This window comes from Saccostrea echinata, unplaced genomic scaffold (genome assembly GCF_033153115.1).
Source record: "Saccostrea echinata isolate AGI-Se365-2 ecotype Australia unplaced genomic scaffold, CSIRO_AGI_Sech_v1 ptg000014l, whole genome shotgun sequence".
NCBI lineage: Eukaryota > Metazoa > Mollusca > Bivalvia > Ostreida > Ostreidae > Saccostrea > Saccostrea echinata.
In genome coordinates this window covers 15,894,020-15,921,973 of record NW_026889763.1, presented here as the reverse complement: position 1 = coordinate 15,921,973, position 27,954 = coordinate 15,894,020, and the positions used below count along the sequence as shown (strand labels likewise).

The window sequence follows — 27,954 nt, the reverse complement described above, 5'->3', positions numbered from 1 at the left end:
AGATGACTAGGGACAGATTATTTATTTTTACTTGAGCAAAAGAAGATTAAAATCTGAATTTTTAGATTTAAATCCTTTTATAGGTAAAGGCAGTTATTTTCAAATTAAAGTTTAGTGTTTATTGATCTTGGCATATTTGTATATTTTTCAAGGTACAAGTAGGTTAATATTCTTGTTAAAAAAGCCGAAGAGATGAACAACAAAACTGTAGAGAAATTCATGCTTTGATCATTCATTATTACTATTTAAATACAGGTACGTTACAAATTCATTGAACTCTAAATCGTTCGAGTACTTCCGTTTTCGATTTAAAAACACAATCAATGAGGAGGCCAAGTATTGTAATATGGTGGAATCTACTAGTCGGATTGAAACCAAGGTATGCAATTAAAAAGAAAACTTTCTTCGACTGGAATAACTAGGTGCCCAAATTCTTTTGAATTAATATTTTGTATATTTTAGATTTACTCCCGAACTGGTGCCGAGGAAGACTTGTACAACACAGGAGTGACGGCGATATGTAGTGTCCTTATGAATTATGTAGAAACCTCCAGACATATTATCTTTAACAAACGAGAAAAACAGAACAAAGCTTACGAAAAGTTTGAGGAAAAACTTCGGGAGATAAGCAAATCACAGCTAACCTTTTACTATACAGGTCATTAGGATTATCAGATTCAATTATGTAGACATTTCTTAACTGGATTTAAGAGATAGGGCTGAAAAATGAAGTTAACGATAGCGAGGAAGTCGTTAGTAATCCGTCACGGTAGCTCAATCGGTAGAGCTCTCGCTCCGTGATCGGTCGTGGGTTCAAACCCCGGCCGCGACTGACCTAAGTCGATAAAAATGTTCCTTCGCCAAGCGCTCAGCACTTTGAAGTGAAAGTTGCGGGTATTTTCGGTGAGACCTTATAAAAACCGAGGCCCCGTGACACGATAAAGATCCCTCGCTTCTCAATGGCCCTGAGTGCCGAATAAAGAATTCTCGAACGAGACGTAATGCTACACACAATCAATCAATCAACCAACCAAAAGTAGAGAAGGAATTTAGTGAAGGTACTAAAGACGGAATTTTGTGAAGGTAGAAGGTGGGATAGTCACAGAACATTGGGAAAAAAATTGTAGAGCCATAATGTTCACATTCAGGAAACTCCAAATAGTCATACAACTAACTTATTTTTTGGATGGTTTCATAATGAGCTATACAAAAAGCCTAAAGATCTATAATTAATCAAAGATTTTTAATTTGTGTCCATGGCCAGTGATTGATATATCTCTTTGTCCACCGATCTTGACTTTAAAGACTTCGACACCTTAACACCCTTAGTTCATAGGCAATAACAACCAAGCGTTCTAATTAAAGGTTCTTGAGTTTGTATCGAAAGACATTTTCTTACCTCTTTACACGATGACTTTGACCTATAAAATTAACCTTAAACACCTTAGGTTATAAGCAATAATACACTTGAGTTTGAAACAATTTTGATATTTTAACGATTAGGGAATTATTGTCGAAACACTTTCCCTACCTTATTACAGACTGACCTTGACCTACGGGTACACGTATCGACCTTTTGTCAGGACCTTGTTATACCAATAAGACGTAAGTAATAACATACTTTAGTTCCAATAAATGGTTCGATAGTTTCAGCGATCTTGTGAAGGTGGACGGAAGAACAGACAAATTAATTGCAGAACTAGCTCTCTGGGACAGAAAATTCGGACAGACACTGATCCACACACTTAAAAAGCCTTGGTTTGACGGTGATCGACATTTTTTGTCGAAAGCTTCGGGTATTATTTCCATGTATATTCCCCCACATAAATCAAGGGTTTTAGTCCCCTACCGGTGAAACCGGAGGGGACTGTGTAGGTTTTTTTTTCTTTTTTACAATAGGTGGATGTGTAGCTCTCTGGTATATCTGTCCGAATTGTCTGTCCTAGAGAGCTACAATTCTGCAGCTAAACACCAACATAGATATAGTAATTACGTCTTCTCCCATTGCAGGATACAGAATCGAGTAAAAACTACATCACTCTACATAACAATCAAGGAGCCCAAAGAGTTGGAAACTTGGAAATATTACAAACAAGCATTCATGAGAGTATTGCATTAGCGGTATATACAAGTCCCCTATACCGGCAAGTGTAATCTGGTTCCCGTTAAAAATTGAAAATGCCATAATTCCGTCAAAAATCATTGAAGCGGAACGAAATGCAATCTTGGTCTATAACTAATCAAGGTAAAGTCACATACTAAAAATCAGCTCATTATATGCAAGCATATAGAAAAAAAATTGCGGAAAACCCTTAAAAATTGAAAAGGTCGTTAATTCCATCAAAAATCGATGAAGCGGAACGAAATGCAAACTTGCTCTGTATCGCATCAATTTACACTCACAAACCAAAAATCAGCCCAATATCTGCAAGCGTTTAGGGAAAAAAGTGCAGAAAACCAAGAGGGACAGACAGAGGGACAGCTAGACAGACTCATAGGAAACTTATAGTCCCCTCCGGTTTCACTGGTAGGGGACTAATAAACTCTATATACCATAGGAAGAGGTTATATGTTGTGGAATGAATGTAAAAATTTTAAATTATTGAAGGCAATCGAGAGGACTGGGGGTTGATATACAGTTGCAGCACACTGTTCACTTTTGTGTTTCTAGAGAAGACGGCAATTGCTATAATATTATCAAGAGAAGAGGGCAATTGCTATAATATTATCTCAAATCTTACTTTAAATTGAAAATTAATTCATCAATATTTGTGCAAAATTTGTATTGGCAGAAAACAATACTTGTGCGTGACTTGTATTTTTTTTCATATTATAGGGAGTCAGATGCAAAATCTGACAGCTATTCACTGGAGATACCCCACACCTTCAACGTCCCACTCAATGGGTAGACAATGCGACTCTGACGTAGATGTTCTCCTTGTCGATCCCAAAAACTGCGCCGGGGAGAGCAAGATCAGTCACCATGGTAACCACTACGTTTACGAATACTCTCCAGAACATCCTGGTTACGTAAGAGTTTACAGAGGTCGGGGAAAGGGAAGAAAAGTCATTTCTGGGAAGGGATTCAAAAAGTTCTGGAAGGAGATGGTCGATAAAATCGAAATTCATACACGATATACAGGAAGAGGGACTAAATTCCCAAGTCGGGGAGAGAAAAGATCAGGTAAGAAAAATGAAAGATTCTTTTATTCATAATATCAATCGTGGTCATATATATAAACTGTCATTTCATATAGTACTTGGTACCACAGAATCGACGACACTTCTTGGATATTTAGATGATTTTTATGCTTGTTTACAGGACCTGCCATTACGAAGGTGGAGAATGTGAGTATGCGAAACTTCATTAATCATGACTTCGTTCCTGCAATAAAACTGACTAACTGGCCATCTATTGCTGAAGACTGGACGAGTCGCCCCAGGCCGGGAAACTGGCCGCCTGCCGAGTTGCTGGAGAATTGTGTCGGTGCAGATTGTCACATTGTCCCCGTGGCTCATAAAGGAAGCTCAAAACATCTCAAGAAAAAGGAATGGCGGCTCTCGTTCTCTGGAGCAGAAATAGTTCTTGCAAATTCCTTGACATTTGAACAGAGACAAGCAGTCATCATGTCTAAGATGATTCTGAAGCTTGCTCTTCAAGAAGTTCTACAGCACAAACCCAGCCTCAAAAACTGTAAACCTGTGTCATCATACGAGCTAAAAACTTCCTTCTACTGGCTTCGCGAGAAGAAAAATGATTGGGGAAGTTTAACAGACGACATTAGAGCGATTCTAGAAAACTTAATCCAGTTTCTACAAAGAGGAATCTTGCCAGATTACTTCATTCCAGAAAAGAACATCACAGAAAATGTGGCTCCAGATTTAGTGGAAGAGCTGTCTCTGACATTGAAGCAAGTGTTCACACAACAAGGACTGCTTTGCTTCTTACAAAAGTGTTTTTGGTACTGCTATAACACGGAGCTGGAGGATTTTGACTCACTGGACGGTGGTTCTTTGAAGTGTTTATATACCGAGCTTCAGAATTTCTGCGAAAGCCAAACGCCTTCTTTGAAACTTTTAATATTTACCATTATTCATCAATTGCTATGTTTATTCAATGCTGCGATGGATGGAACAAATAGTCGTTTCTGGGTCATGGATACTAAACCAGTGCTTTTCGACATCAAATGTATTCAAGAAGGCCTCATGAAAAGAGCAAATTTTCAAATGGAAGTCGTTAACGTGAACCAACTGGAGGATTTATTTCACGAGTACGATTCATTTTCCTTTGATCTGCTGTCTGACTTGTCTGATCTGTTGTTCGGGGTTTTGTCTCAGGAGACAGTACTTGAGACGCTCGGAGAGAGTATTTGGTGTGTGGTCGCTCGTTTGCTAGCCCGACATTGCATCGCGGCAGGCCTGTATCATGCAAGGAAACAGGAAGTGCTAGACTTCGCTAGTCTGTTAGAGGTAAACCCAGACAACTCAGCACTGAAAGACATGGCGATTCAGGTCCATGGTAGTATGGAAAATTTCCAGGCAATAGTTGCGCGCGCAAGTGACAATGCGGATAATGTGTATCAGTTTTACGAACATCTGTGTCAGGACTCTTTACTGTTTTATTTTGATGTTTGTAAACGATTCTCTGTAAGTGAGGGGTTTTACTGTGACGATGAAAGAATCGCAGTCCATGGTATTGAGTCCATACTAGCCCATATACCGGACATAATGGAGGATGAAATGTTATGGACACCTAAATTAAGACAGAGGGTTCAGCTCCTGATGGAAAAGCGTAAAGACTTTCATGTCAAACAATTCTGAAATAAAGATTACACAATGCCTTTATACAATAAAATCTTCGTTTACAAGGATTATTGATTGGAAGATGTTATAGAAGAAATAAATGCTAAACTTAACAAGAGGCCCAGGGGCCAAATCGCTCACCTGAGCACTGTGGCTAGGAAAACAGCAAAAATTAGTTTAGTATTGAAAAGCTTTTTCCTATATACCCCTATATTAAACTTTGATCGTCCATTGTGGCTCCACCCTACCCCCGTGGGTCATGATTTGAACAAACTTGAATCTATACCACCTGAGGATTCTTTCACATAAATATGACCAGGCATTGCTCTCATGTTCTTGAGAAAAAGATTTTTCCTATGTATTCCTATGTTAAACTTTGATCGTCCATTGTGACCCCACCCTACACCCGGGGGTCATGATTTGAACAAACTTGATTCTACACCACCAGAGGATCGTCTTTGATCGTCGACTGTGGCCCCACCCTACCCCCAGGGGTCATGATTTGAACAAATTTGAATCTACACTACCTGACAATGATTTCACATGAGTTTCATCATTCCTGGCCCATTGGTTCTTGAGAAGAAGATTTTTCAATGATGCCATTAATTTTTCGCTATTTCGTAATTATCTCCCCTTAAAAGAGGGCGTGGCCCTTCATTTGAACAAACTTGAATCCCCTTCACCCAAGGACACCCTTTGGTTGAAATTAGCCCAGTAGTTCTGGAGAAGAAGATGAAAATGTGAAAAGTTTACAACGCCAACGACAGACAACGGACAAAGCTTACTTGAGCCTTCGGCTCAGGTGAATTAAAAAGAAAGTATAGGAATTGAAAAATATTCTTTTCCCTATTTCTTTCGTTTATTGCTATTTTAACAACCTAAATCGACGTTAATATTAATTTTCCCTCACTTTTTAAGACGCATTATTATGGATGAATTAAAGATTTATAATGGATATTTTTTCTTTACCCTACGTATGTTTTAAAACCGCGATTGTGTTCCCTATTATAATAACTATGTACGTAAAATGGATGTGTCGTAGAAAACCCACAAGATCAACTGTATCCACAAAGAACAATTTTTAAGCAAAAGTATAGCACATTTGGTAAGCAGTCCCAGAATCCGTCATTTCTTCAAAGACTTTAAAACTTTTATGCATCTCTCTTCTATTATAAAACAAGTAAACACAGGCAGAGATACTCAAAACTGTAGAAAGTCAACTTAGAAGTGTCATAATTAATATTATTCTAAGCCTAATAGGTTATTAGGCTACAACAACTTCTGTTGAAAAAAAATACATGTACTAGAAAACAAAACAGTGAAAATACGTATAGTGACTCAATCACGCAGTTTTAAATTATTTAACTTTTTACTTTATATAGAACTTAAAATAGCATTAATTCACAGACGTAAATACCACTTTTAAAAGTGAATTGTAACCAATTTTTAAATCACTCATTTTCAGGTATATATCTAATAGTTGCAGTATATTTTCTTGAACCCAACCCAGCTGAAATGTACTAGGAATTTAATACTACATGTATTTTCTAAATGACATCGCAACATTTAATATTACACCAGTAACAACAATTCAAATAGCTTGCTACAAGTATATCAACTCCCCAAATGTTAACCTATGTCACCTTTCAGAAGTAACCAATGAACTCGTCCATTGACAGTCGTGGTAAATCTTCAGATTCTGTTAAGATACTGTTGCGGCTGCGGAGCATCACTCATATATAATCCGACAATTAACACTTCATATCTTTGAATATACAGACATTCTCAAGGTATAAGCTGAATTGGTGTTTCTAAAAATGCTGTTTACCTTATTAATAGTGTCTGGTGTCTAAACCAAGTAAATCAATGACCTAACATTGTTTTAGATAACCCAAGCCCTTCTAGATCTTGAGCAAAATACTTTGCAATAAAACCAATTGATAATCTATACTTTTGAGGAGAATTGTACAATTTATACTGTTGATTTCAGAATTGTAAAAAACAAATTCCAGATTCACTTCTGTAATATACCCGTAGGTACACACATCTGGCCATTCCAAGTTTTTTTTCTTTGTTTAGCGTCCGCTTTGGTTTTTTTGACACTCCATATCAGAAAAAACAAACAAAATCAAGAGTCCTGAAATTAATTTTTCTTGTCGAAATCTTTGAATTCTATCAATTTCTCTAAATATTTGTCTACAATATGTCATATTTGGTATATTTTAAGCATTTAAGGATATCCGATCCTCAGCCACGAAGGATAACTCTTAATTTTATTAAAAAACTCTCAAAATGAAGCTTGAAATTGAGATATTTTCATGCAACAATTTTCATTTTATGCATCTCAAAATGATTCAAGGTTCTTTGAATTCTTAGAAACGGTCTTGTAAGAAGATGACATTTGTACCCCATAAAAGAAAAAAAAAAATGAATTCATTTTTACAGAAATTGAATTTCTTTTAGTCTAGCATTAGATACCAATGATTAGGATGATATGAAATTAGATCTGATATTTGATGTCTAGCAATGATAGCACAAGCTTCTTACGCTATATATTATATAACAATTGAAGTAAAGAGAACAACTAAAATACTGTATAAGCATAAAAAAGATGCAATTTTCTCCAAATGCCTGGATACCTATATTTTTCTATCCTAAATTATATTTGTTGATCAATTTTCAATTAGAAAATGCATAGCTGATGTTTTTAATCGCGTTTCCTGAAAATATATTTGAGATTTGATAATTTTCCCTCTATAATATTTTTAACTATAATTATGAACTTTGAAAAAATACCATGGGTAAATTCACGTTTCTGTGAAATCAGAGACATTTTTATGAGCATTTTCAATTACTTAAAAGCCGATTTTCAGAACCTGAGGATCGGACTACCTTGATTTTGCTGAAGAATAGATCTTCCCACAAGAACAATAAATTAATGAAATCAAATCCCTTGAATGACGTCATTTTTATGACTATCAAGTCTGTGTTTTATTTTTTGTCTTGGGTGTTTTTTAGGTAGGTTTTTGAAAAATAGGTGGACGCTAAACAGAGAAAAAAACTTGATTGGCCTCACCTCAAATATTTGATAGGTGGAGTAAATGAGACAAAGGCAGAGATTTCCTGACATTTTATTTTAGATTTAACAGACATCGACCATAAAATAACAGATACTACAGATTTGGTACAAGGCAGCAATGCCAGTCATGATTCTGTCATGCATATTCATATTTGATGTACTTTGAGAATCTGAGAACAGAATGACAATCACATGTAAACCTTCCTGTCATTTTGCTGTTGCTAAGTTCAGAAATTACAACTTATGATGGTTGTTGTTTTAAAACTAAACCATCTCAAGTAACTCTTACAAAAGCAGTTCTTGATTTGTAGTCGAGTGAAATTTTGAACATGAAGTAAAAAGAAATCTAAATATAACTGTTCACTCATTATTTTTTCTGTAAAAAACCTATTTTACATTTCATAATTTAAATGACACAATTTATCTGCATTTCTTGCAGTACTCATTCCTTTTTTCGACCAATGAAAAATGGGTTTGGATGAAATCTTGGTGATCTGATATAAATAAATCTGTGACACAAGTTACAACATGATTTCATTGTTTAACTTAAAAAACAAAATGGTAAAAGATGACACCACCCTGTGACAAAAAAGATTCACATTCTCAGCTACATATTCATGATTTTTTTCTTCACAAAAGCACATATGTAAAATGAATAAATTATCTAATATTACTTAATCTAAAATACCCTAAAAATATGTGAAATGTTCATTCTAATAAAGTAATATACATGTATAAAAAAATGAAGGAAAAAAGTATCCATTTTATATTGTTGACAAGTATATAAAAAGATGAACCATTTCATAAGTAGAGAGGTTGGTCATTTTTGATGGAGACTGAAACTCAGCGTAGGAATTCGAGTTCCCTGGAGCATGATCCCATCAGCTCAGAGAATATGTGTCTGGTATTGTACGAGATAGAACAGTCTGAGTTTACTTAATACATGGTCTCTGTTTTTAATGAACAAATACTGCTTGAAAAACAGAACACATAAAGGAGTGACACGGAGCACTTGTTTGCCATATAAACCAGCCTTACATTCAGATGCTACAGTGTATTTTACTCTATAAAAACCAAGGAAAGCATCACTAATTCTGTCAATCAGCATGCCCATTGGTCAGGGTCTGTCGATAATACGGGAATGTCGGCAGATGTTTCTTCATTTGTTCAGAAAAGTAGGTCTCGACTTCCCTCATATAATCCAGAATTTCACTGCCCTCCTGTCATTAAAAAATAAATTATTGATAAATGACATGTAACAACCTTTATTCATGGTTTCCTCTGCATATGTATCTTCTTATGCATCCAGTGTTTGATTTTTTTAATTTTATTTATTGACTAATTTTTATTTCAGCATGTATAACTATAGGAAAATTGTATGTGCACTAAGCATTGTGCAATATAAAATATCAGTGAACAACATTTTGCAATTTAAAAAGTCAGTATCTTAAATGATACTTTTTAAAACATGTTACAGTCAAATTTGTTACTTGTCTTAACTTTCAGTTTGTTTTATCTTATTGTTATATTCCAAGCTTTGTTCCAGTACATTAATTTTGCTATCTCAGTAATGAGTACAAGTCTTGTTATACATGTATGTGAACATATTGTTTTGGCATTACTAAAGATCTTACTTTATTAGGCAAAAAAAATATATTAGTCTATAGTTTCTCAGTCACCGCCTTGGTCAAACAATGCCACATTGATCAATTTTATGACATATAAAGGGAAATAACTCAATTTTCTATTTTTCAAAGATGAGATAAGCCTTTTATCAAACATGAAAACAATATACATGTATTTCCTGTTAAACTTTGTTTTATGTTTCAGCATTATTGACAGTCTTTGTTATAGGTCTCTGCAATACTGATGATCTTACTTTGTTGTATGTCTCAGCATTATTGAAGACCAGCTTCACATCTTCCATCACCTCTAGAGGAGATCCATACACCAGACATTGAAGTCGATCCTTAATGATCTGGAAATCTAATGGATGCTTGATGATCTGGTAGTAATCAGGTACCTATTCAACAGAGGAGTCAGATTAATATTAAAACTTTTGTTTCTTGAGTTCATGTAGCATTATATACTGTATATAATAAAAATTTCTATAAAATGCCTTACCTCCTTTTTGTTGACAGGATTTAAGAATGGCCAGCAGGCTTTCTGTTTCATGGTGTTGGCTACAATCTGCTCACATATCTATATTGTAAAACAAGGACACTCATGAATTTTAGAAAACTTCAGTAGTTCAGTGTGATTAATTAGGTAGAGTTTTTTTTAATAAGGACTATGACTGACAATTAATATAGCTTGAAAATCATTTTAAACATGTTTTTTGTAGTGTAGTTAAGTTCATGTATCACAGAGTACATTGGAGCAAAATAATGATTCCTAATGTTAAAGCTTATACCATCACAGTATAAAAGTGCCTCCTTAAATCATTTGTGACTTTTGCTTTACAAGGACAACAAAACACAATCAATGTTACAGCACCTTTGACAACAGAGAAGAACACTCACAGATAAATCTGACGGTGCCCGTCGTGATGATCCTGATCGTGATACTGTCATTTCTTCATCAGTGGACCTATTCCTGGTCCTGTCCCGGCCACGTGCCTGAGCAGCTGGCCTGCCCCGTCGTGCCATTGTGTCCTGAGATCGGCGCTGTGACTTTCTCGGAGGTTGAGCCTCTTCCTCCTCCTCTGTACCAGAACTTTCCTCACCCTCCTCATCGCTTTCTTCTTCTTCCTCCTCTGTTGTGCTGCCTTCCGACTCCTCATAATTACGCCGCCTTGGAGGGGCTAAAACATTAAATTATGTTTAGTTCACTTCTACTGTAACAAATTTTCTTAAAGTCAGAAGAGTTTTATTTGTCAGTAGGAACTTACATGTAAGTTTTGTTCTATACTCTTACTGAATTCAAAAGAAATGAATTTTTCAACCAGTAAAGTCTTTTTGATTTTTTTGTCATAAATTCTGTTTTTCCTATATTTATATGCTTATACACGTACCTCTCTTATTCTTTACAGCATTTCTCCTTGCCGTTTTAGACCTGGTTGACCTTTTTACACCCGTCTTACACTCGTTGCACTCCCAGTGACCCCTGCAATAAAATGTTCCATTTACACATTTCAGACATACATGTACAGTGTATCTACAGATTGAAGAATACACAAATAATTAGATATTTAATTATTTTTATTCATAATCATTCGCAAATTTTTACTCTAACATTTTGCTCAAACATTGTAACGTTTGACCCAATCAATCTATTAATAAAGCGGAAGTATTTTTACCTGGGGGGTCGACGGAGAGGAGGGTCGTGGCACTCCAGGTGGTAGGCGGATGGACACTTGGCACACAGAATAAGATTCTCATCATGGCCACACTGTACACACTTGTCTTCATGTTCTATTTCACTCTCATCCTAAATAAACAAATCAGTACCACTGTAATTTTATACCGCTTTTAAATGTTCTATACTACAGATGTACTTGTATTGAATTCTTAAAATGGTTACAAGTAATAGCTTTTCAAAAAGCTTGCCTGACTAATCAATCAATATCTTATATCAAGATGTACAATTGACTTTCTTAAATCTCATAACCAAATACTGCAGATACACGAATATCTAAGACAGGCTACTATTCAATCATTTATTAGTTAGCCCACGGGCTGACAAGTTACGTTGGGATGAAACTCTAAGTGTGATAACGTAGATTATAATTTTGGGGAAAATAGTTAGATGATTCTAAAGAAATTCATATTACATTTACTCTCTTACTAGAGGGCGCACTTCTCTGGTCAGTGATAGATTAATGAGACGGCCTCTTTTTATAGACTGGTCTGTTTTCAGTTGTTCTCGACATCGAAGTAAATTATGAACCGTTTTAACTGCCTTTTCTTGAAGTGTTTGAGACAAAAATGCTTCAATGCTGCTCTAGAACTCAAAGTAAATGGACTGTACACTTTATAGCTAGAGCAAAGCAAGATACTAATAACACCCCCCCCCCCCCCCCCCCCGGACGAAACTCACACGCTGATGGTCTTACCATATACATGTATTATAAATGAGTTTAAAAATACATCTTTATGTGCAGTTTTAAAATTATTTAGTTTTTCTTTTCAATCGATTTCAGGCCTTTCTCATAATTATAATAACGTGCTTTTATATGAAATGAAAACTAGTACAGATCATGATGTCTTCTTCATTTTGCCGATTCTTTGCTTAGAACCTTACGGGAGTTACATGTAAGCCCATTCCTCTATGGGTACTGACCTACTATTGTCACTATCTTTGTTCATCACAAATTTCTACCACAAACGAGCAACATCACTTTCGACTTAAACGTATTTTTTTCTCTCTAGTCTGTTACTATTCCTAAATAATATGCTACTGGCTGACTTTCTAAGCTTTTTTTAAAAACCTAACCTTGTATCGTACATTGTTAATAAATGTAATGTTGAAAGTAAAGGTGGGAAACAGACTGAATCAAGAAGGGATGTCCCATTTACTAGGTCGAGGGAGTTTGCTCATGATTGGACTAGTTCACTTATGGGATAAATAGAAAGAATAATCAGCAAATCCATTGCTTTAGTGTTGCCTGCCCATATACAATGTGTTCTTTTAAAACTGAGATAAAATTTACGGTTAATAAAAAATCTGAAGTTTAAGAATCAGGTTAAAAGAATAAACGTTATTTATTTCCATAGAAGCTATCACACCCATTCAATAGAACAACCCAAGAAAAAGGCGCGAAGATAATATACATGTGACATTTGGCGCGAAATGATTGTGTCACCCCTTTTGTAGAAGGCAAATGGACTGATCCAGTAGTTTAGTAACGCAGACAAAGTGTTACACGGACATGCCCGTACAAAGAATCGCAAAGAATAAACATGTGCATGCCAAAAAATTGAAGGAATTAAACACATCATTATTTTGCATCAGTAATACGATTATTTCTGCAGCAAACTGTATTAGTTTAAATGCAGGTAACAAATTCCAGTGTAAATCAGCTTCCAGAAAATCTAGTTCATTAAGAATGATCGCTCAGTTTCGGATCTTGAAAATTTTAATCCTTATACTGCCTGACGCACGTGGCGTCAGGCAATCACAATTTCGCACTTTTTGCATTGCTTTATGTCCACAAATTCAAATACACACAGATATATGTTCAAAATATATAGAGTAACTATGCTCCAACTGTGCTTATGAATGATCATTCAGATATGTTGATGAGGAATATTGTGCTAAATTTTGAGTGGGCTTAAATATGTACATTTTCATTCATACATTCATCCATTCATACATGTACTTACACTAGACTCATCATTTGAATCTGACATGGTAGTATTTAGAGTAATCCCTCTAAATGATCTATTCCTACTTACACTTGCTTCATCATTTGAATCTGATACATGGTAGTTTTTAGGGTAATCCCGAACTCGTCTTCTTGAATGATTTGGCTGAAAAATAATTATAGTAATTACGTTGTAATATAAAATTTTGTAAGAAAGAATGATCTTAGTTTTTTGAAGTTCAACATACATCGCAGGCTGGACATAACCAGTCGCCTTTAGGAATCTCAAAGAGAGCTGGCCGTAGGCAATGCATGTGGAAAGCTTGGTTACAATCGTCACATAGCAACAAAGCCGAATCATCTCCTTTCTTACGACAGATCTTACATTTCTGGAAATAACAAATCAAGCACAGTTATATTCATCTTTTATTTTGTTTCAATCAGTAATTCAATCAGACAATATATATTGTGTAAAACTGTACCGCATTTTCAGCTGATTTTTCCCACTTTATACAAGCTTCCAGGATGCCGAAGAGAACATGAAGTCTTGACAAGGTACTAGCATTCTCCACTGCCTCTCGCCACTTAGATATACCCAGACAAACTGTGATCTCTTCCTCTGTAACATCAAAAACTGAACTTAATGCTATGTACTGACAAAATAGTGATTCTAGTACAATTAATTCATCATCTTTATCATAAGAGATCTACGTACAGTAGATCACCAGATTTTGGCGACACTTTAATTTCGTGAGATGGCCATTTGGTAATTATAAGCGAGACATAATTTTCACGAACTCTGATTATTGTTCTATATAATCTTTTATACTACAAATATACCAGAGAATGACATTTTCGCGAGCAGACTGTCTCGTGTAATTATGCCAAAATAAAGTTCTAGCGAATAAAAAGTGATCTACAGTACATCAATATACTGTACAGCTTTCTGACCTGCTTAATCACCCAAAAGTGTTTGAAGAATCCAAAATGTCAAAACTTGTCCTGTTTTTCCCTTTCATGAACGTGGATAATCAAAAGATTACAAAGCTCACCTTGAGTAATATTATCTAGAAATAAGACAAAGTCCCACAACAGCAAATAAATGTTCTGTTAGTGTGCACACCTAGTTACATCATCCTTTAGTTTGGTCAACATAGGGCTTATAGTTACTTGGGAATGGACTAGCTCCAAAAACTCTTTAACTGGTCACTCAACTGGAAAATGTAGGACAGATCCAGCATCTGAAGCAAGTCTGGTAGTGTTCAAGATTAGATGCATCATCCATCATCCATGCATCATCCTTGCAAGTTTTGTCAAGTAGGGTTTATATTTACTTGGAATGGACTTGCTCAAAAAACTTTAACTTACTCATCTGCAAAATCTATGTCAGATCCAGCATCCGAAGCAAGCCTGGTTGTGTGCATCCTTAGATGTATCATCCATGCAAGTATGGTCAATATAGGGCTTATACATGTAGTTACTTAGGAATGGACTTGCTCAACTCAACTGCAAAATGTAGGTTGGCTCCATCATCCAAAGCAAGTTTGATAGCATACATCCTTAGATGCATAATCCATAAAAGACTGGGCCTGGTGGGATATACAGTTACTTGGGAATAGACTTCCTCCTAAAACCTAATGCTGACACAGACAGTAAAGCAAAAGCTCATCTCTACTTTATCAAGGAGAGCTAAATAGCTACATGTATATGAAAAGGTTAATGGAGGAATAAAAGGATTTTGCTGAGAGAACATGTCAGTGTAAGATTTTCAGAACAAGAGACATACCTTTCTCCTCTGCGTCACTGTCATCCCCAGATTTGACCAGAATCTTCTTCTTACTCACAGCCATGATACCCTGACGAAACTTCTCTAGCACATTCTCCTGCACTTCTAACAGGCACTCCGCCTGAAAACAAAAATGGAATTCAATTTTACGTGACATCTCCCTTGTTTGTGCACTTCATTGTTTTTCAAGAATGGTGAGTTTCAAGCAATTGACATGGAGAAAACGTTTCTTTTTTTTTAAATGAATGAAAAAAATTCTTCATAAATTGCATATACATGTAATTATAGACAAGTAATTTTGCCTGTCACATGAGCTTGTCATAACACACATTTTCCTATACCTTGAATAACTTTTTATTACACAGAACCTAAACTCACCATGCCTGTTAAGTCTGCTGAAGTCTCTAGTTTTTTCTCCCACACAGGGAAATCATCCACTCCTCCTAGTCCTCCATTCCGTAACCTCAGCTCCGTGTCCAACAACTCCTGAAAATTAACAGATTCATCTCATTTACAGCGGCAGCAGCAGTGGTTCATCTTATTTGTATAGAGTTTTAACAGTTTACTGTACTACATACACATGCACATTTACTATCAATAATAAAATAAGGCCATCATTAAAATTTTCTTGTTTGACGTACCCCAACCCACATTTTTCAAGGTGGGAAGGAAGGTAGAATCCAGGTAGTTTTTTTTTCAATAATTTTCTAACACTTATATTCATCATAAAAAAAACACAAACTTAGAAATTTTTATTATAGGCACCTGACAGCTAAACAGACTTAATAGCTATTATTGTGAAAACTTTTAATCTATGAAGTATTTCATAGAAATGATAAATCCTATCTTTAAAAACAATAGTATTGAATGTCCTAAAAAAAAATGATTGAGTGGGGTGATTTTGATGGGATGGTCGGAGAACATCAAAGAAATCATTTTTTTTTTTAATTGTCTGCCTAAGACTGTAAATGTATTGATTTTTTCCATGCCATTTTAATCCAATGCAAATCACTCACACAAAAATTCCATACAAAAATCAGTGTCAGTTCAGAATGTGGAGGTAAAAAAAAGTGCAATCAACTTTTTGTTTTAATTTTTACAAAGGTGTAGCTTAGGGAAGATATGAAATGTCATATGAAAAAGGATGGAATTCATTCAATGTTTAGTGCATGAAGATCTGGAACAATTTTATGATTTAGTGCATGACAACCTGAAACAGTTTTATGAAAGAGAAATAAACAAATTTAGAGCAAAAATATAGATGACACTTTATTGAGCTGCTTTAAAAAAATCATGAAAAATGAAGCCAGGTAAGCATGTTATACATTATCCAGTACAATGATGATGAGTGACGTTCATGATGTCATACCTTTTTAAAGTGAGCCTCATTCTCATTGTACTCCGATGTCTAATGAAGACAAAAGGTTATTTTCAGGGGAGAATTTTAATTGAACAATTTACTTTTACAGTATAAACTTATAACATAAGAAAAATAACTAAAAGAAAAATTCAACATCATCTTGTGTATCAACTATCAACATCTGGACAGTGCAAAATATTGTCAAAGTTTAAAGACCAATCAATCAAATGTGTATCAAGAATCTGAAATAATACTGACCTTTTTATAAGCTTCCATCAATCCCTTTTCTCCGTCACAATCCCTGAGTTCTAAATTGGTTCTACAAAGGAGAGAAGTTACCAGTGTTGAAATGGACATGTAGTAGATCACCAAATTATCAGGACACCTTATTTTTGCGGGACAGTCACTTCTTACATGTATTTAAAAGTGAAAAACTTTTCACAAAATTCTGGTTATTTTTGTGCATAATTTTTTAATTTTTAAATATACGTGAGAATAAAAATTTTTGGTGAGCAGACAGTATTGCGTAATTACGCAAAAATAAAGTCCTCACAAATAAAGTGACTTACAGCTGTAGAACTGTAAATCTAATTAGGAAAATTAACAAATACATGAACATATATGTACATTTAACATGGTTGAAACCATCAATTAACCTTTACAGTAAGACTCATTTGTTACAGTACCTGTTGGCTCGTATCACAGCTTTGTGTACAATATCATATCTCTTTTTGAGTTCGGCTCGTAGATGATTTTCTCGGATCCCCTGTGGGTGGAGACTATCTATCAGAATGTCGAGGTCTTTGACCGAGTCGTACGTAAACCACAGATTCTGTCCAATTTTGGGAGCTCTAAAATCACATGACATTAGACAGTGATATTCCATCTCAATGTAACTTGAACTTGATCTGACCAAAATTGTGTGCCTTAAAATCAAACACATCAACTTTCTTTGAAAGATTTTCCAATAAAATGCAAGGCCCATGGATGTTTATTCTCCATCTCTTTAAATATTGTTGACATTTTGAAATTTAATGCCTATTGAAAATCAGAAGGGAAATTATTCTTGCAAAATACATGTCAGATTCAGATCTTTGACAAGATGAAGAGAACAATGTTTACGTTTTCTCAGCAGCTGTCCGTGACTCGGACAATGGACCATCTTCTGTCACCACCACGTCATCGTCAGAATCATCCGATTCTTCAGATTTGGGGACGTTATAGTCAATGTAATCCGTTACCCATCCTATTAGACAAGACATAAACAATGAGCTCCTGGTTTACAGTCTACACAAGCACATAGGGTCACTCTTGGTGCTTCTAAAAACTACAAATCAAAGTAAGGAATTGTAAAAACAAATCTGAAAAGTGTTGATGTCAAAGCTTGCCTTTTTCAATGTAAAGTCCTGGTGTGGTCTGTGAAAACACCCAGTATCTGTTATGGTTACGATCCGTTCCTATCGGAGTTTGTCTTAGCACAGCCTTAGCAAGAGCTATCCCTTCCTGCAAATTTTTTACAAGTGAAATTTTGTTTATTACATACATGCACATATGTAAAATGTTACTCACAGCACAACTTTTCAAATTCAAATACCAGGGATTTATCAGCCTATTTTGGGAAACGCCATTTTTAGGGAATTGGGAAAAAATTATCGACTTTTTGATGAAATTGGGAAAAATAAAAATATGGCAAACATCATGTACTCAGGTGTAACTCATTTAACATTTTAGCATGAACTCTAATCTGGGCAACCAGACAGACAACTTCATCATACATGATCAATTATGATAATGAATAATAGACTAATAAAACTAAATTTGATTTCAATGGGTATAAAGTATTTATACAACTTAGGGTAGTACATGTGTTTATGAGATTCCAGTTTAGGTGATTAGAATCTGTTTCTGGAGATTATAAACCTCCTGCAAAAAATGATACTAAGTACACATTTTCTCAAAGTCCTCTTTTAATATGTAAAAATGCACTGAAAATATATATTTCCATCTGAAATGTATGCCTACAGTTCTTACCATTCACTTGTAGATCAATTGAGTAGGTGGAAAATAACTTAATAAATCTGTATCATTAAACAATATCATCATTTTCAGAAAAACGGAGAAAATTTGGATTAAAAGTCGACGATTTTTACTTACAATGTTTTTCAACATCTTATAACTGTAGCTTTGCTAAATGAGATAAATAGAGGAAAATTACAGACAAACTGACAATTTTACTGAGTTTTTCCCAAGATAATTACATATCAAAGCATTGTTCACCAATTGGGAAAAAATACTGCCAAATTGGGAAAAATTGAACTCATTTTCAATTGGGAATGGGGCCGAATTTCTGCCCCTGAGAAGGTACTGATAAATCCCTGAATACAATGTAAAGTCTCCTGACAAAAAAGACATTATTGAATTCTTAATATGTATGTAAATGTACAATTAATGAAGGTGTTAATTATTATAACTTTTATATCAAAACATTAATAACAGAGGATGAACATTGTGGCTCATGCTTTGTTAAACTTACTGTAAACTTTTTCTCAAATTTCTCCATCTCTATTTCTTTCTTGTATATTTCAGCTTCTTTTTGCCTCCTGTATCAAATACACAATACAGTATAAGTACAAATTCACTAAAGCGCATGTACTATTAAATGTACCTATACAACTCTCCACTTGATTCTAACCACTTTAGTATAACATAACTCCATTAACACATAAAATACATCTACACGTAAATCAATCAATGCTAGCGGATATCTTCTTACATGTCAATCAATATGTTCAATAAAATGGGATAAAAAATGAATATACATGCACATGTACACATTAAAATGTAACAATTTTGGTTAGCCCTCAGGCTGTGATATATAAACTATGGTTTACTGTATAAAGGGCTATTTTTTGTTACTTTCGCCTTCTCTCACATTTGAACAATTATGTCCCATTTTAAATTCATTCAGACAAAGTTGTGTTAAAGAAATAATGCAATTTGATTTGAATTGGCTCCATTTCAAATTTGCCCACTTCCGATGAGGTAAAAAATAAAAGGGGTAGGAGGTGGGAGGAATTCTCCCTGTATCCAGTACTTTTATTAATGAACCTCAGTCACAAAATTCCTCAGTCCACTACCTTAACCTGTCCTCCTCCTCCTTTTTCTTCTTTTCAGCTAATGCCTGGGCCGTGGTGATTCTACGTCTTTTGACCACCGACGCCAGGTCATCCTTCTCCTCGGCTGAATCCATAGGTGTGGGGGTCCCTGGTTTAGATCCATCACTTTCTACTGCCTGTTTCCCATAAAAATGGGTAATTAAAATATCCCCTGAAAAACAGCAAATACAGTTGAACTTCAGTATCTTGAACACCATATTTCAAATACCTTGGATATGCTAAAGTGAATTTTAAGTCTCAACCACTTTTTCTTTAAATTTTTTAACCTTGTTTTCTTGAACATTGGATATCTCGAAGTGTTTTTAATGGTCCACACAAGTTGAGATAGAGGTTGACAGTAGCATTAGTTTTATGACTGACCTTTTTTTTCAAAGAAATTTTGTAGTTATTGGGCTAAGTAGGTAATAACCCATAAAATTCAACAGAAAAATAATCATTTACTCATATAATGACAAGAAATTACTTTCCTATTCTCAGTGAAATATATTTTTTAACATAAAGATATATGTAGCAGCTTTAATCAAATACAGTAGATGACTTACTATTAGGATCCTCCTCCTTCCCCTGATTTTCCCCCTCCCCCTCTTTGGCTTTGGTTGGTTCCTCCCCATTCACCAGTCCCTTCTTATTCTTTACTTTTTTCAGTTCATCATTCTTTGATTTCATCTCTTTTAATTTTGTTTTCCTGAAAATAAATCACTTCAAATAAAACCCAGTAAACCTAAGAACTGTCAACTTTCAGTTCTGGTTTTACTTTGATCATTCTTTGATTTCATCTCTTTTAATTTTGTTTTCCTGAAAATAAATCACTTTATATAAAACCCAGTAAACCTAAGAACTGTCAACTTTCAGTTCTGGTTTTACTTTGATCATTCTTTGATTTCATCTCTTTTAATTTTGTTTTCCTGAAAATAAATCACTTTATATAAAACCCAGTAAACCTAAGAACTGTCAACTTTTCAGTTCTGGTTTTACTTTGATCATTCTTTGATTTCACCTCTTTTAATTTTGTTTTCCTGAAAATAAATCACTTTATATAAAACCCAGTAAACCTAAGAACTGTCAACTTTTCAGTTCTGGTTTTACTTTGATCATTCTTTGATTTCATCTCTTTTAATTTTGTTTTCCTGAAAATAAATCACTTCAAATAAAACCCAGTAAACCTAACATTTGTCAACTTTTCAGTTCTGGTTTTACTTTGATCATTCTTTGATTTCATCTCTTTTAATTTTGTTTTCCTGAAAATAAATCACTTTAAATAAAACCCAGTAAACCTAACATTTGTCAACTTTTCAGTTCTGATTTTACTTTGAGAAGATATGTAACTATAAGTGGTTCAATATGATACTTCTGTTCAATACACACTGTCTACCAGAAATAAAGATGTAGCTACTTTTAAATCATAACACCTAAATGCTCTTTGATCTATTTTTTTTTTACACTGGTCAGAGTTGGCTTATGTTAGCTTAAAGTCTATTTGAAACAGATCGGTCATTTTCAAGTATAGTGGACCTTCAACTGACATACCCAACACTAGAGTTGGGTATGTCAGTTGAAGGTCCACTATACTTGAAAATGACCAGAGTTGGGTATGCCAGTTTAAGGTCCACTATACTTGATACTGACCAGAGTTAGGTATGTCAGTTTAACTAACCAGAGTCTGGTTAATTTAATGTCCAATAGAGAATGACCAATTACCAGAGTTGTTGTTTTGGATTTAAGATCCATTTACTGACAAGAGTTGGTTAAGGTCTATTTGATACTGACCAGAGTTGTGTGGCTTCCTGCTGTTTTTCCTCCATGTAATCCTGGACAGAATAGGTTCCCATGATTCTCAGACACAGGCCCTTAAGGATCTGAATTTTCTGCACTGGGTCTAACATAAAGAATTCCTGGGTTTCCAACTGCTGAATAATGTCATCTGACTGTAAAGAAGAGAAATCTTTTTATAAGCAACAAATGACTCAAATACTACTGTTTTTCATATGTACAGTATAACACACTTATAATGAGCTGCCATGGATGGATGATTTTGCTTCATTGTTATCCTGTTGCATCAAGGATTCTATCATTTAGAGACAATGACTTTTCAAATAAAGGAAAAAAAAGGAGTAAAGGTTGAATTTACAAATTTTGAATTCTCTATAACCTACTGTATAAGCAGAAATTTTAGCAAGGATTCAATTTTGGCATTTTTAGCGAGGTTGTTGAGATAATTCATTCCACATCGGAGGTTATCATTATCTTTCTATGTATCACAAAATTGCTAAAATTACTTCTCACAAAAATAAAATATCAAAATTTTTAGGAAAATTTTCTAAATTTGCATCTCGATAAAAATTCCACTTGTACAGTATTTACATGAACATGTATTCAACGTTAAATTAGCAGTGTTTACCACTTCCTCATCTAGATCCGTGTCAGTGCTGACATTACTCGTACTCTGATCCTCGACATCTTGTCTCCTCAGACAGAGCCGAACCAACTCCGAGGCCGTGTACGGGTTCACAGGAATGTCACTAAGGGACACACGCATCTCCTGGTAATCCTGTAGAAATATTCAACTCTTAACAATATAATGCACATATGGGTTAATTTTAAAATGAATTTCAGTAAGAGCTGTCTTTTCCTAATTTGCTGCTGAATTAAGGACAAGACAAACCTCTGATATCTGATCCTGCAGAAGAGTCTGAAGTAGAACTACCAGGACTCGACCAATGTACAGGAAGCCTTCCTTACCACTGCACAGAGCCTTCATTAAGGCATCTTACAAAGAAAGCAAAATATTACATTGTAAATGGCCTCTATCAACTGCACATACATGTAGAGTGTATAAAGTACATATATAATGTTTTTTTAAAGAAATGCAGGGATAAAATTAGTCTTTATACCTAATCAAGAAACACAAAGATCTTGTTGCACTGACCTTTTCCACATGACAATTTCTGTAATTATTTGAGAATTATCACAGAACATCTCATACCCTTTATTTAATGTATAAGCTACTTTATGAACTTCTTCAAGATTTTTTTTTTTCTACAAGACTATATAATTGTTTTCAGTGCTCTGTAACTTCTTTGAATTTGTCATACATGTATTGTTAGGAGTAAAATTACAAATGCATATTTATCTATTCACCTGTATATATAGGGTAGTCATCTTTTGGCATCAGAAGTCCTGAGTAACAGCTGACAAACTCTGTCACCATGGTGATGTCCCCAAACAGCTCATTAGGCAGTCCCTCAGGGGTGGTCACTAATTTTGGAGCTGGTAGAGGCTTCAGGTTAGATAACTCCTGATCCTCAAATTTCTGTGTTGGAAGACAAATCATACAGAGATCAATTTATTTCAAATATGTTACTTCCATTAAACGTTTACATATACATTCCTTTTCTGTAACTTGTATGATTAAAAAAAAAAATACATGTATGTCCCTTTCAATTCTATTTAGAATGACAGGGTTGTGGTTAACAGTTGAAACATTGGGGGCCATGTGGGCCCCTAACCCCATTTTTTAAAGTTTAAGGGACCACAATGTGATGCATGGGCCCACATTACTTATAAATTAAAAAATAACAATAGTAAAATGTTTCTTGATTTTTTAAAAAAAAAAAATTTCTTTTTTGTTCATAGTCATCAATATATTTGCAGTGTTCGAAGTTTCAATAGATATTTATCTTTTTTAAAATCTTATCCAATAAAACATGTACATTTGTTACATTTTGGTGTTTTTAACAAGGGGGCCAAATTATAAGACATCCTGGTTGGAGTGTATGACAACCATAACCGATTATTCAAACATTTCTACAAGAACAACCTCAAATGTTTGCCTTCATATTCATTCAAGTAATTTGTTTCTTAACTGCTTCGATAAATCATCATGTTTGGTCTATGCCATGTACATGTTTGAGCTATCTGCTTTGGACACAACACAAATAATCTTGGTTAGAGCATTTTACCAAAACTACAAGTATATACAAAATAAAAGTGAAATGTGATCATGTTCCAGAAAAAAATTGTTCGCCTTGTGGGTGTTCAGCTTTATAATATCTAATCACTCAAAGCAAATTTTACTGTATTGGCTAGTGGGCAAGCGGTTATCCACAACCATGGTTATGTAAATGAATGTTCTCTAATGCAATATTCATTATTAATTCTAAATATTAAATACAGAATCTATTGTGTATATTGATGGTCTTATGTAGTGTATAGTCATATTTTGGAAGGATACCAAGTGATCTCAAGGATATGCATTTCAAAACTGACATTGAAGGAAAATGAGCACTTTACCTGTCTGAGTTGATATTAATGTTATATATGTACTAATACGTACCTGTCTGAGTTTCAGCTGCTTTTCTCTCATTTCCTGTTTTTGTTTCTCTTTCTTCTCTTTCATGTAATTTGCCTTTTCCTCCTCAGTCATGCTGGCACTGTCAAATAAAGTTTGTGCTCAATTTAAAATATGTCAAAACAAACTTGCATAGACAAGAGAAAACTTGTCACCATTTCACACAGCTTTTCTTTTGTTATCTGAAATTCAGATATATACATAAACAGATCATATAAAATTAACCAGGTAAAAAAATTCTGTATGACACAATAATAATTGTGTCTGATTCTATCTCGTTGAAACTTGATTTTGTCATTTTTATGGTGTTACATGAACTATGATCGTAAAACTTGAGAATACACAAATTACAGTTTCTTCTTTTCCTGAATCTTTTCGAATCGTTTGTTGACGAGGTCTTTAATGTCCGAGGGTAGTTTTTTCATCTGATTGACAGTCAGTATATCAGCTGCTTTTACAGCCAAGTTCTTTAATTTTGCTTCCTCTTTCAGTTTGAAGGCCCTGACCATTTTAGACACAATGGCTGGGGTTTTGCTGGTGGGAGATTTAATTGGTCGATCTGGTGTTTTGTTGCCTTTTTCTGGTGTTCTTAAAGATCCCATTTTCTTTTTGTCTGGGGTTTTCATCCCTTTTTTCTTTGATAAATCAAATAATGTCATCTGCTTCATACCCTGTCAGGGAACAAGTGTATTTTAATATGTGCTGTAGTTAAATCACGTATCTGTGCATTGTATAAATGCCTCTTTTATGGATGCGTTCACACAAAGTAGACACTATGAATACTGACAACAGTATTGAACTTCATTACCTTTTTAGAGGGGGACTTTTTCAACTTTGCAAGGGGCTCATCATCACTGTCAGCAGATTCTAGTTTTTCCTTTTTCTTCTTACCATCTTTCTTTGGGGTCTTTTCTTTCTTTTCCTATAGAGATACCATGCAGAAAATAATCACCTTTGATATCATTCACGTAAATGCTACCCAAAGTAAAAATTCAGCATCAATTCTTGCTATCTTAGAATAATTACCTTTTTTACTTTCTGCTTCTTTTCTTTTTTCTCTGAGGTCTTTTTGGAGGGACTAGATTTGTTCAGTTTGGCTAATGGCTTATCTTCATCACTCTCAGAGTCTGAATTCTCAATGATTTGTACATCATCATCTGAAGACTTGGTCGGCGTCTTTGACACTTTCTTTTTCAGTGGCGACAGAGTCATTTGTTTTTTGTTATCCTTGCTCTTTTCTTCTCCTTTCATTTTCTTCAGTTTTTTAGAGGATGAAGAATCATGCTTTCCTGTGGACTTTCTTTTCTTTGCCCTTTCTTCCTCTGCTTTCTTTGCCACCTCTGCCACCTGTTGAGTGATCACAGTTACATGTACAGACATTGTTTTAATTCATACTTTAAGCATATACCTAGTATATGCGTAACTGTCAGCTTATTACATTTCTTTGTAAATAATTTATAATGTTGTAGAGAATGGTGAATGAATAGATATTTTCAGAATTTTCTATTTAAATTTATTGCTGTATTGACAATCTGGTAATCTATATTCACCTTGACAGGTGACAAGAAGAAATCATTAAACTTGTTGGGTAGATTAAACTCCTTGACTTTATTTTCATCCACGACCCACGGACTGGTGGGGTTCTGCCCAGACCTGACGGAATTGGCTCGGATGAACAGTCGGATGAGTTCCTTAGATGGAGGCTTATCTGTCCGCCTACAAACAGACGAATCAGATTAGAAATCTACTTAGTTTTTTTTTTTTATTTCATTTACTTGATCTTTTCAATGACAACAAAAAGATTAATTCCTATTAAACAGTTAACATTTTATCAGAAATTATCAGAACTTTTTAAATGCCCTTTGATAACTTTAATAATTCCTTAGTCTTACTCACTGAAGATCTGAAGCTGGAACTGCATTAATAATTTTGTCTTCTCCCTCTAGACGGAAGCTGTACTTGTAAGGCAGTAACTGACAAAGACAACATTTGTACATCTAATTTAACTTACACTTAAGAAGTAGGAACAATTCATATGTAAATGTCAAGTATCTTTTATCAAATTTTTTAATAAATTAATGATTCTCAATGATATGTAAAGGCATATTTATTAATGAGCTGCCTTACCTTGGGTGGGGTCCATTTTTTGGGCGAGTTTCCCTCTTCAGCCTTGTTTTCTTTGTCACTTGAGGGAGAGCTACAGTTGCTAGTGGGGTTCACCTTAAAAAATTAATCAAAATTTAATCATTAACTGTATTTTACAAGTACATGTATTCATATAAGGATTAATAAAATATACAACAGAAATGTTTAAAACAAAAGGCATGGGATTTTTCAATTATGCTACATATTTTACCTCTGTATAGATAGGTTATGATTATGAGTGGCTTGAGATGATTGTTAGTTTTATATTTTGACTAGTTACCTGGCATCCTGCTGTGTCCACTTTCACAACCACACCTTGAATTCTGTGATACAAAGAATATTGTTTATTAAATCTAATATGATTTTCTCAGAAACAGCTAAAATGCAGCATCAGGATTAGAAAAATTATACAACATTATCATGAATGGATTGTGAAATTTCAAGCTTGTCTCCCATTTTATAGTCACCATGCACTTTAATTCAACGCACGTTTTTCCAGCAGCCTTTATCTTTAAAACAACCTTTTCTCCTATGCAGAGCACCTGCTGCAGTTTGAGCCAAGCTTGATCAACAATGCTTTCAAGAGGAAGAGTACCTGTTCAAAACAAAAGTACAATTTTAGTTTTTGTTTATAATTATTTGATTTCAAGAGCATTAAATTTTGAGTAACAAAAACAAACCCTACAATGGAATTACTTTTACTCTACATATCATAGCCTCTAATGAACTTTTTAAGATTGGAATGAACAACAATTTAAGAATAGTGCTAAAGTTATCTTACTGTGGTGGACTAACTGTAGTACTGGTTTCTCATAAGCAGTCTGGAACTGATTTTTCAAGACTTTGAGAACCTGCTTTTCAGAATTCCATGCTTCTTCATGCGTCAGGTTCACATGGCCTGTACACTTGCATGTCCAGATTTTCTCCTTATACCACGACAAACGTTTTGTGTATTCCCTTCATACTGTTAAGGCTGATATAGCATTCAATGATTAATAAATCTGTATAAATGAAGTTCCATGGAGCTGTCAATGTTTTAATTCCCAAAAGTGATGAAAAGACAGAGAAAATTCAAGTTAAAAAGTTTATACCATGAATCTTACCAAATTCAATGGCATTTTCACAAAATCATATATTTCCTTGTGGACAATAATATTATAATGGAATGATACATGTTTACAACATCATTACAAATAATCTATCAATTCTGTCAATTTTAAACCTCCAATAATAATCAATTTATCCAGAAATGTATACAAAAGCATTTATTGCAAATATCAATAAGCAACAGTGAAAACGAATTTTGATCACTGTTATTTTTGTCATTTTTCGTTTCGAATTTTATGTCTTTATTCTCCAATAGACCATTTCTCTTTCAGGATCAATGGAACTTGCCGGCCTGAGATAATCGACTTTGTCGGTCATGTTCTTACTTATACTTATTATACAAAGCTAAACATGTACAAGGACATTAAAACTACTAACTAAATAATGATCACAGCTCAGTAATTTAATTTTAATTCGCCCTGATGAATATTGCGCTGTTGATGCCATGAGCGCGGCCATGTTGAATTTTTTTCACAGGTGATTGTTTTCAAAGGATACTCTTTGGATCTGAACTGTTCCTTGGTATGTGGTATCGTGTAGATCGTCTCATTCGGTTCTTTATCAGTTAAAGGCTTTACTGTACTAAATATCTTCTTACCAAACAGCGGCATTATCCTTTTTTACCATTAATAACATAAAAATTCGCCGTTGTTTGAAATCTGGCGCGAAGGAGCGGAAGCAGCTTCGCGGTTTCGTCTGCAATTTATCACGTGACATAAATAAACCTCTGCAGCAAAGAACAAAAAAGAACGCCGCTTAACTTTTGATGGATTGAAAATAAAAAAAGAAAAAACTTAAACTGCACGTATGCAAAATGTTTCTCTCACTTTTTTTTAAATATAAAA

General features: G+C 34.5%; 2 protein-coding genes across 3 annotated transcripts; one reads left to right on the top strand and one right to left on the bottom strand.

Moving 5' to 3' along the window:
• Window positions 1-346: 346 nt before the first annotated feature.
• Window positions 347-4,821, top strand: LOC133186540 (uncharacterized). The gene is made up of 4 exons (XM_061321772.1): window positions 347-379; window positions 463-658; window positions 2,837-3,184; window positions 3,323-4,821. The coding sequence occupies exons 1-4, from the start codon at window positions 347-349 to the stop codon at window positions 4,819-4,821; spliced, it is 2,076 nt and encodes a 691-aa protein (XP_061177756.1).
• A 3,097-nt stretch (window positions 4,822-7,918) lies between these two features.
• Window positions 7,919-27,824, bottom strand: LOC133186827 (tyrosine-protein kinase BAZ1B-like). 2 transcript variants are annotated; one of them, XM_061322171.1, is made up of 34 exons: window positions 27,608-27,824; window positions 26,784-26,959; window positions 26,492-26,597; window positions 26,283-26,325; window positions 25,985-26,077; window positions 25,754-25,830; window positions 25,408-25,573; window positions 24,884-25,204; window positions 24,666-24,779; window positions 24,209-24,528; window positions 23,843-23,939; window positions 22,648-22,819; window positions 22,172-22,275; window positions 21,908-22,057; window positions 21,277-21,434; window positions 20,052-20,194; window positions 19,471-19,660; window positions 18,867-18,933; window positions 17,722-17,836; window positions 17,456-17,579; window positions 17,020-17,184; window positions 16,592-16,652; window positions 16,343-16,381; window positions 15,352-15,459; window positions 14,974-15,094; window positions 13,670-13,806; window positions 13,436-13,576; window positions 13,279-13,353; window positions 11,181-11,311; window positions 10,896-10,987; window positions 10,405-10,685; window positions 10,007-10,084; window positions 9,762-9,905; window positions 7,919-9,102 (listed from the first exon to the last, which is right to left on the bottom strand). In XM_061322171.1, exons 1-34 carry the CDS (start codon window positions 27,718-27,720, stop codon window positions 8,980-8,982), a joined length of 4,545 nt encoding a protein of 1,514 aa, XP_061178155.1. In that variant the 5' UTR covers window positions 27,721-27,824; the 3' UTR covers window positions 7,919-8,979. The 2 variants fall into 2 exon arrangements, with proteins under 2 accessions (XP_061178155.1, XP_061178156.1); XM_061322172.1 differs by lacking the exon at window positions 16,343-16,381.
• Between the last annotated feature and the right edge of the window lie 130 nt (window positions 27,825-27,954).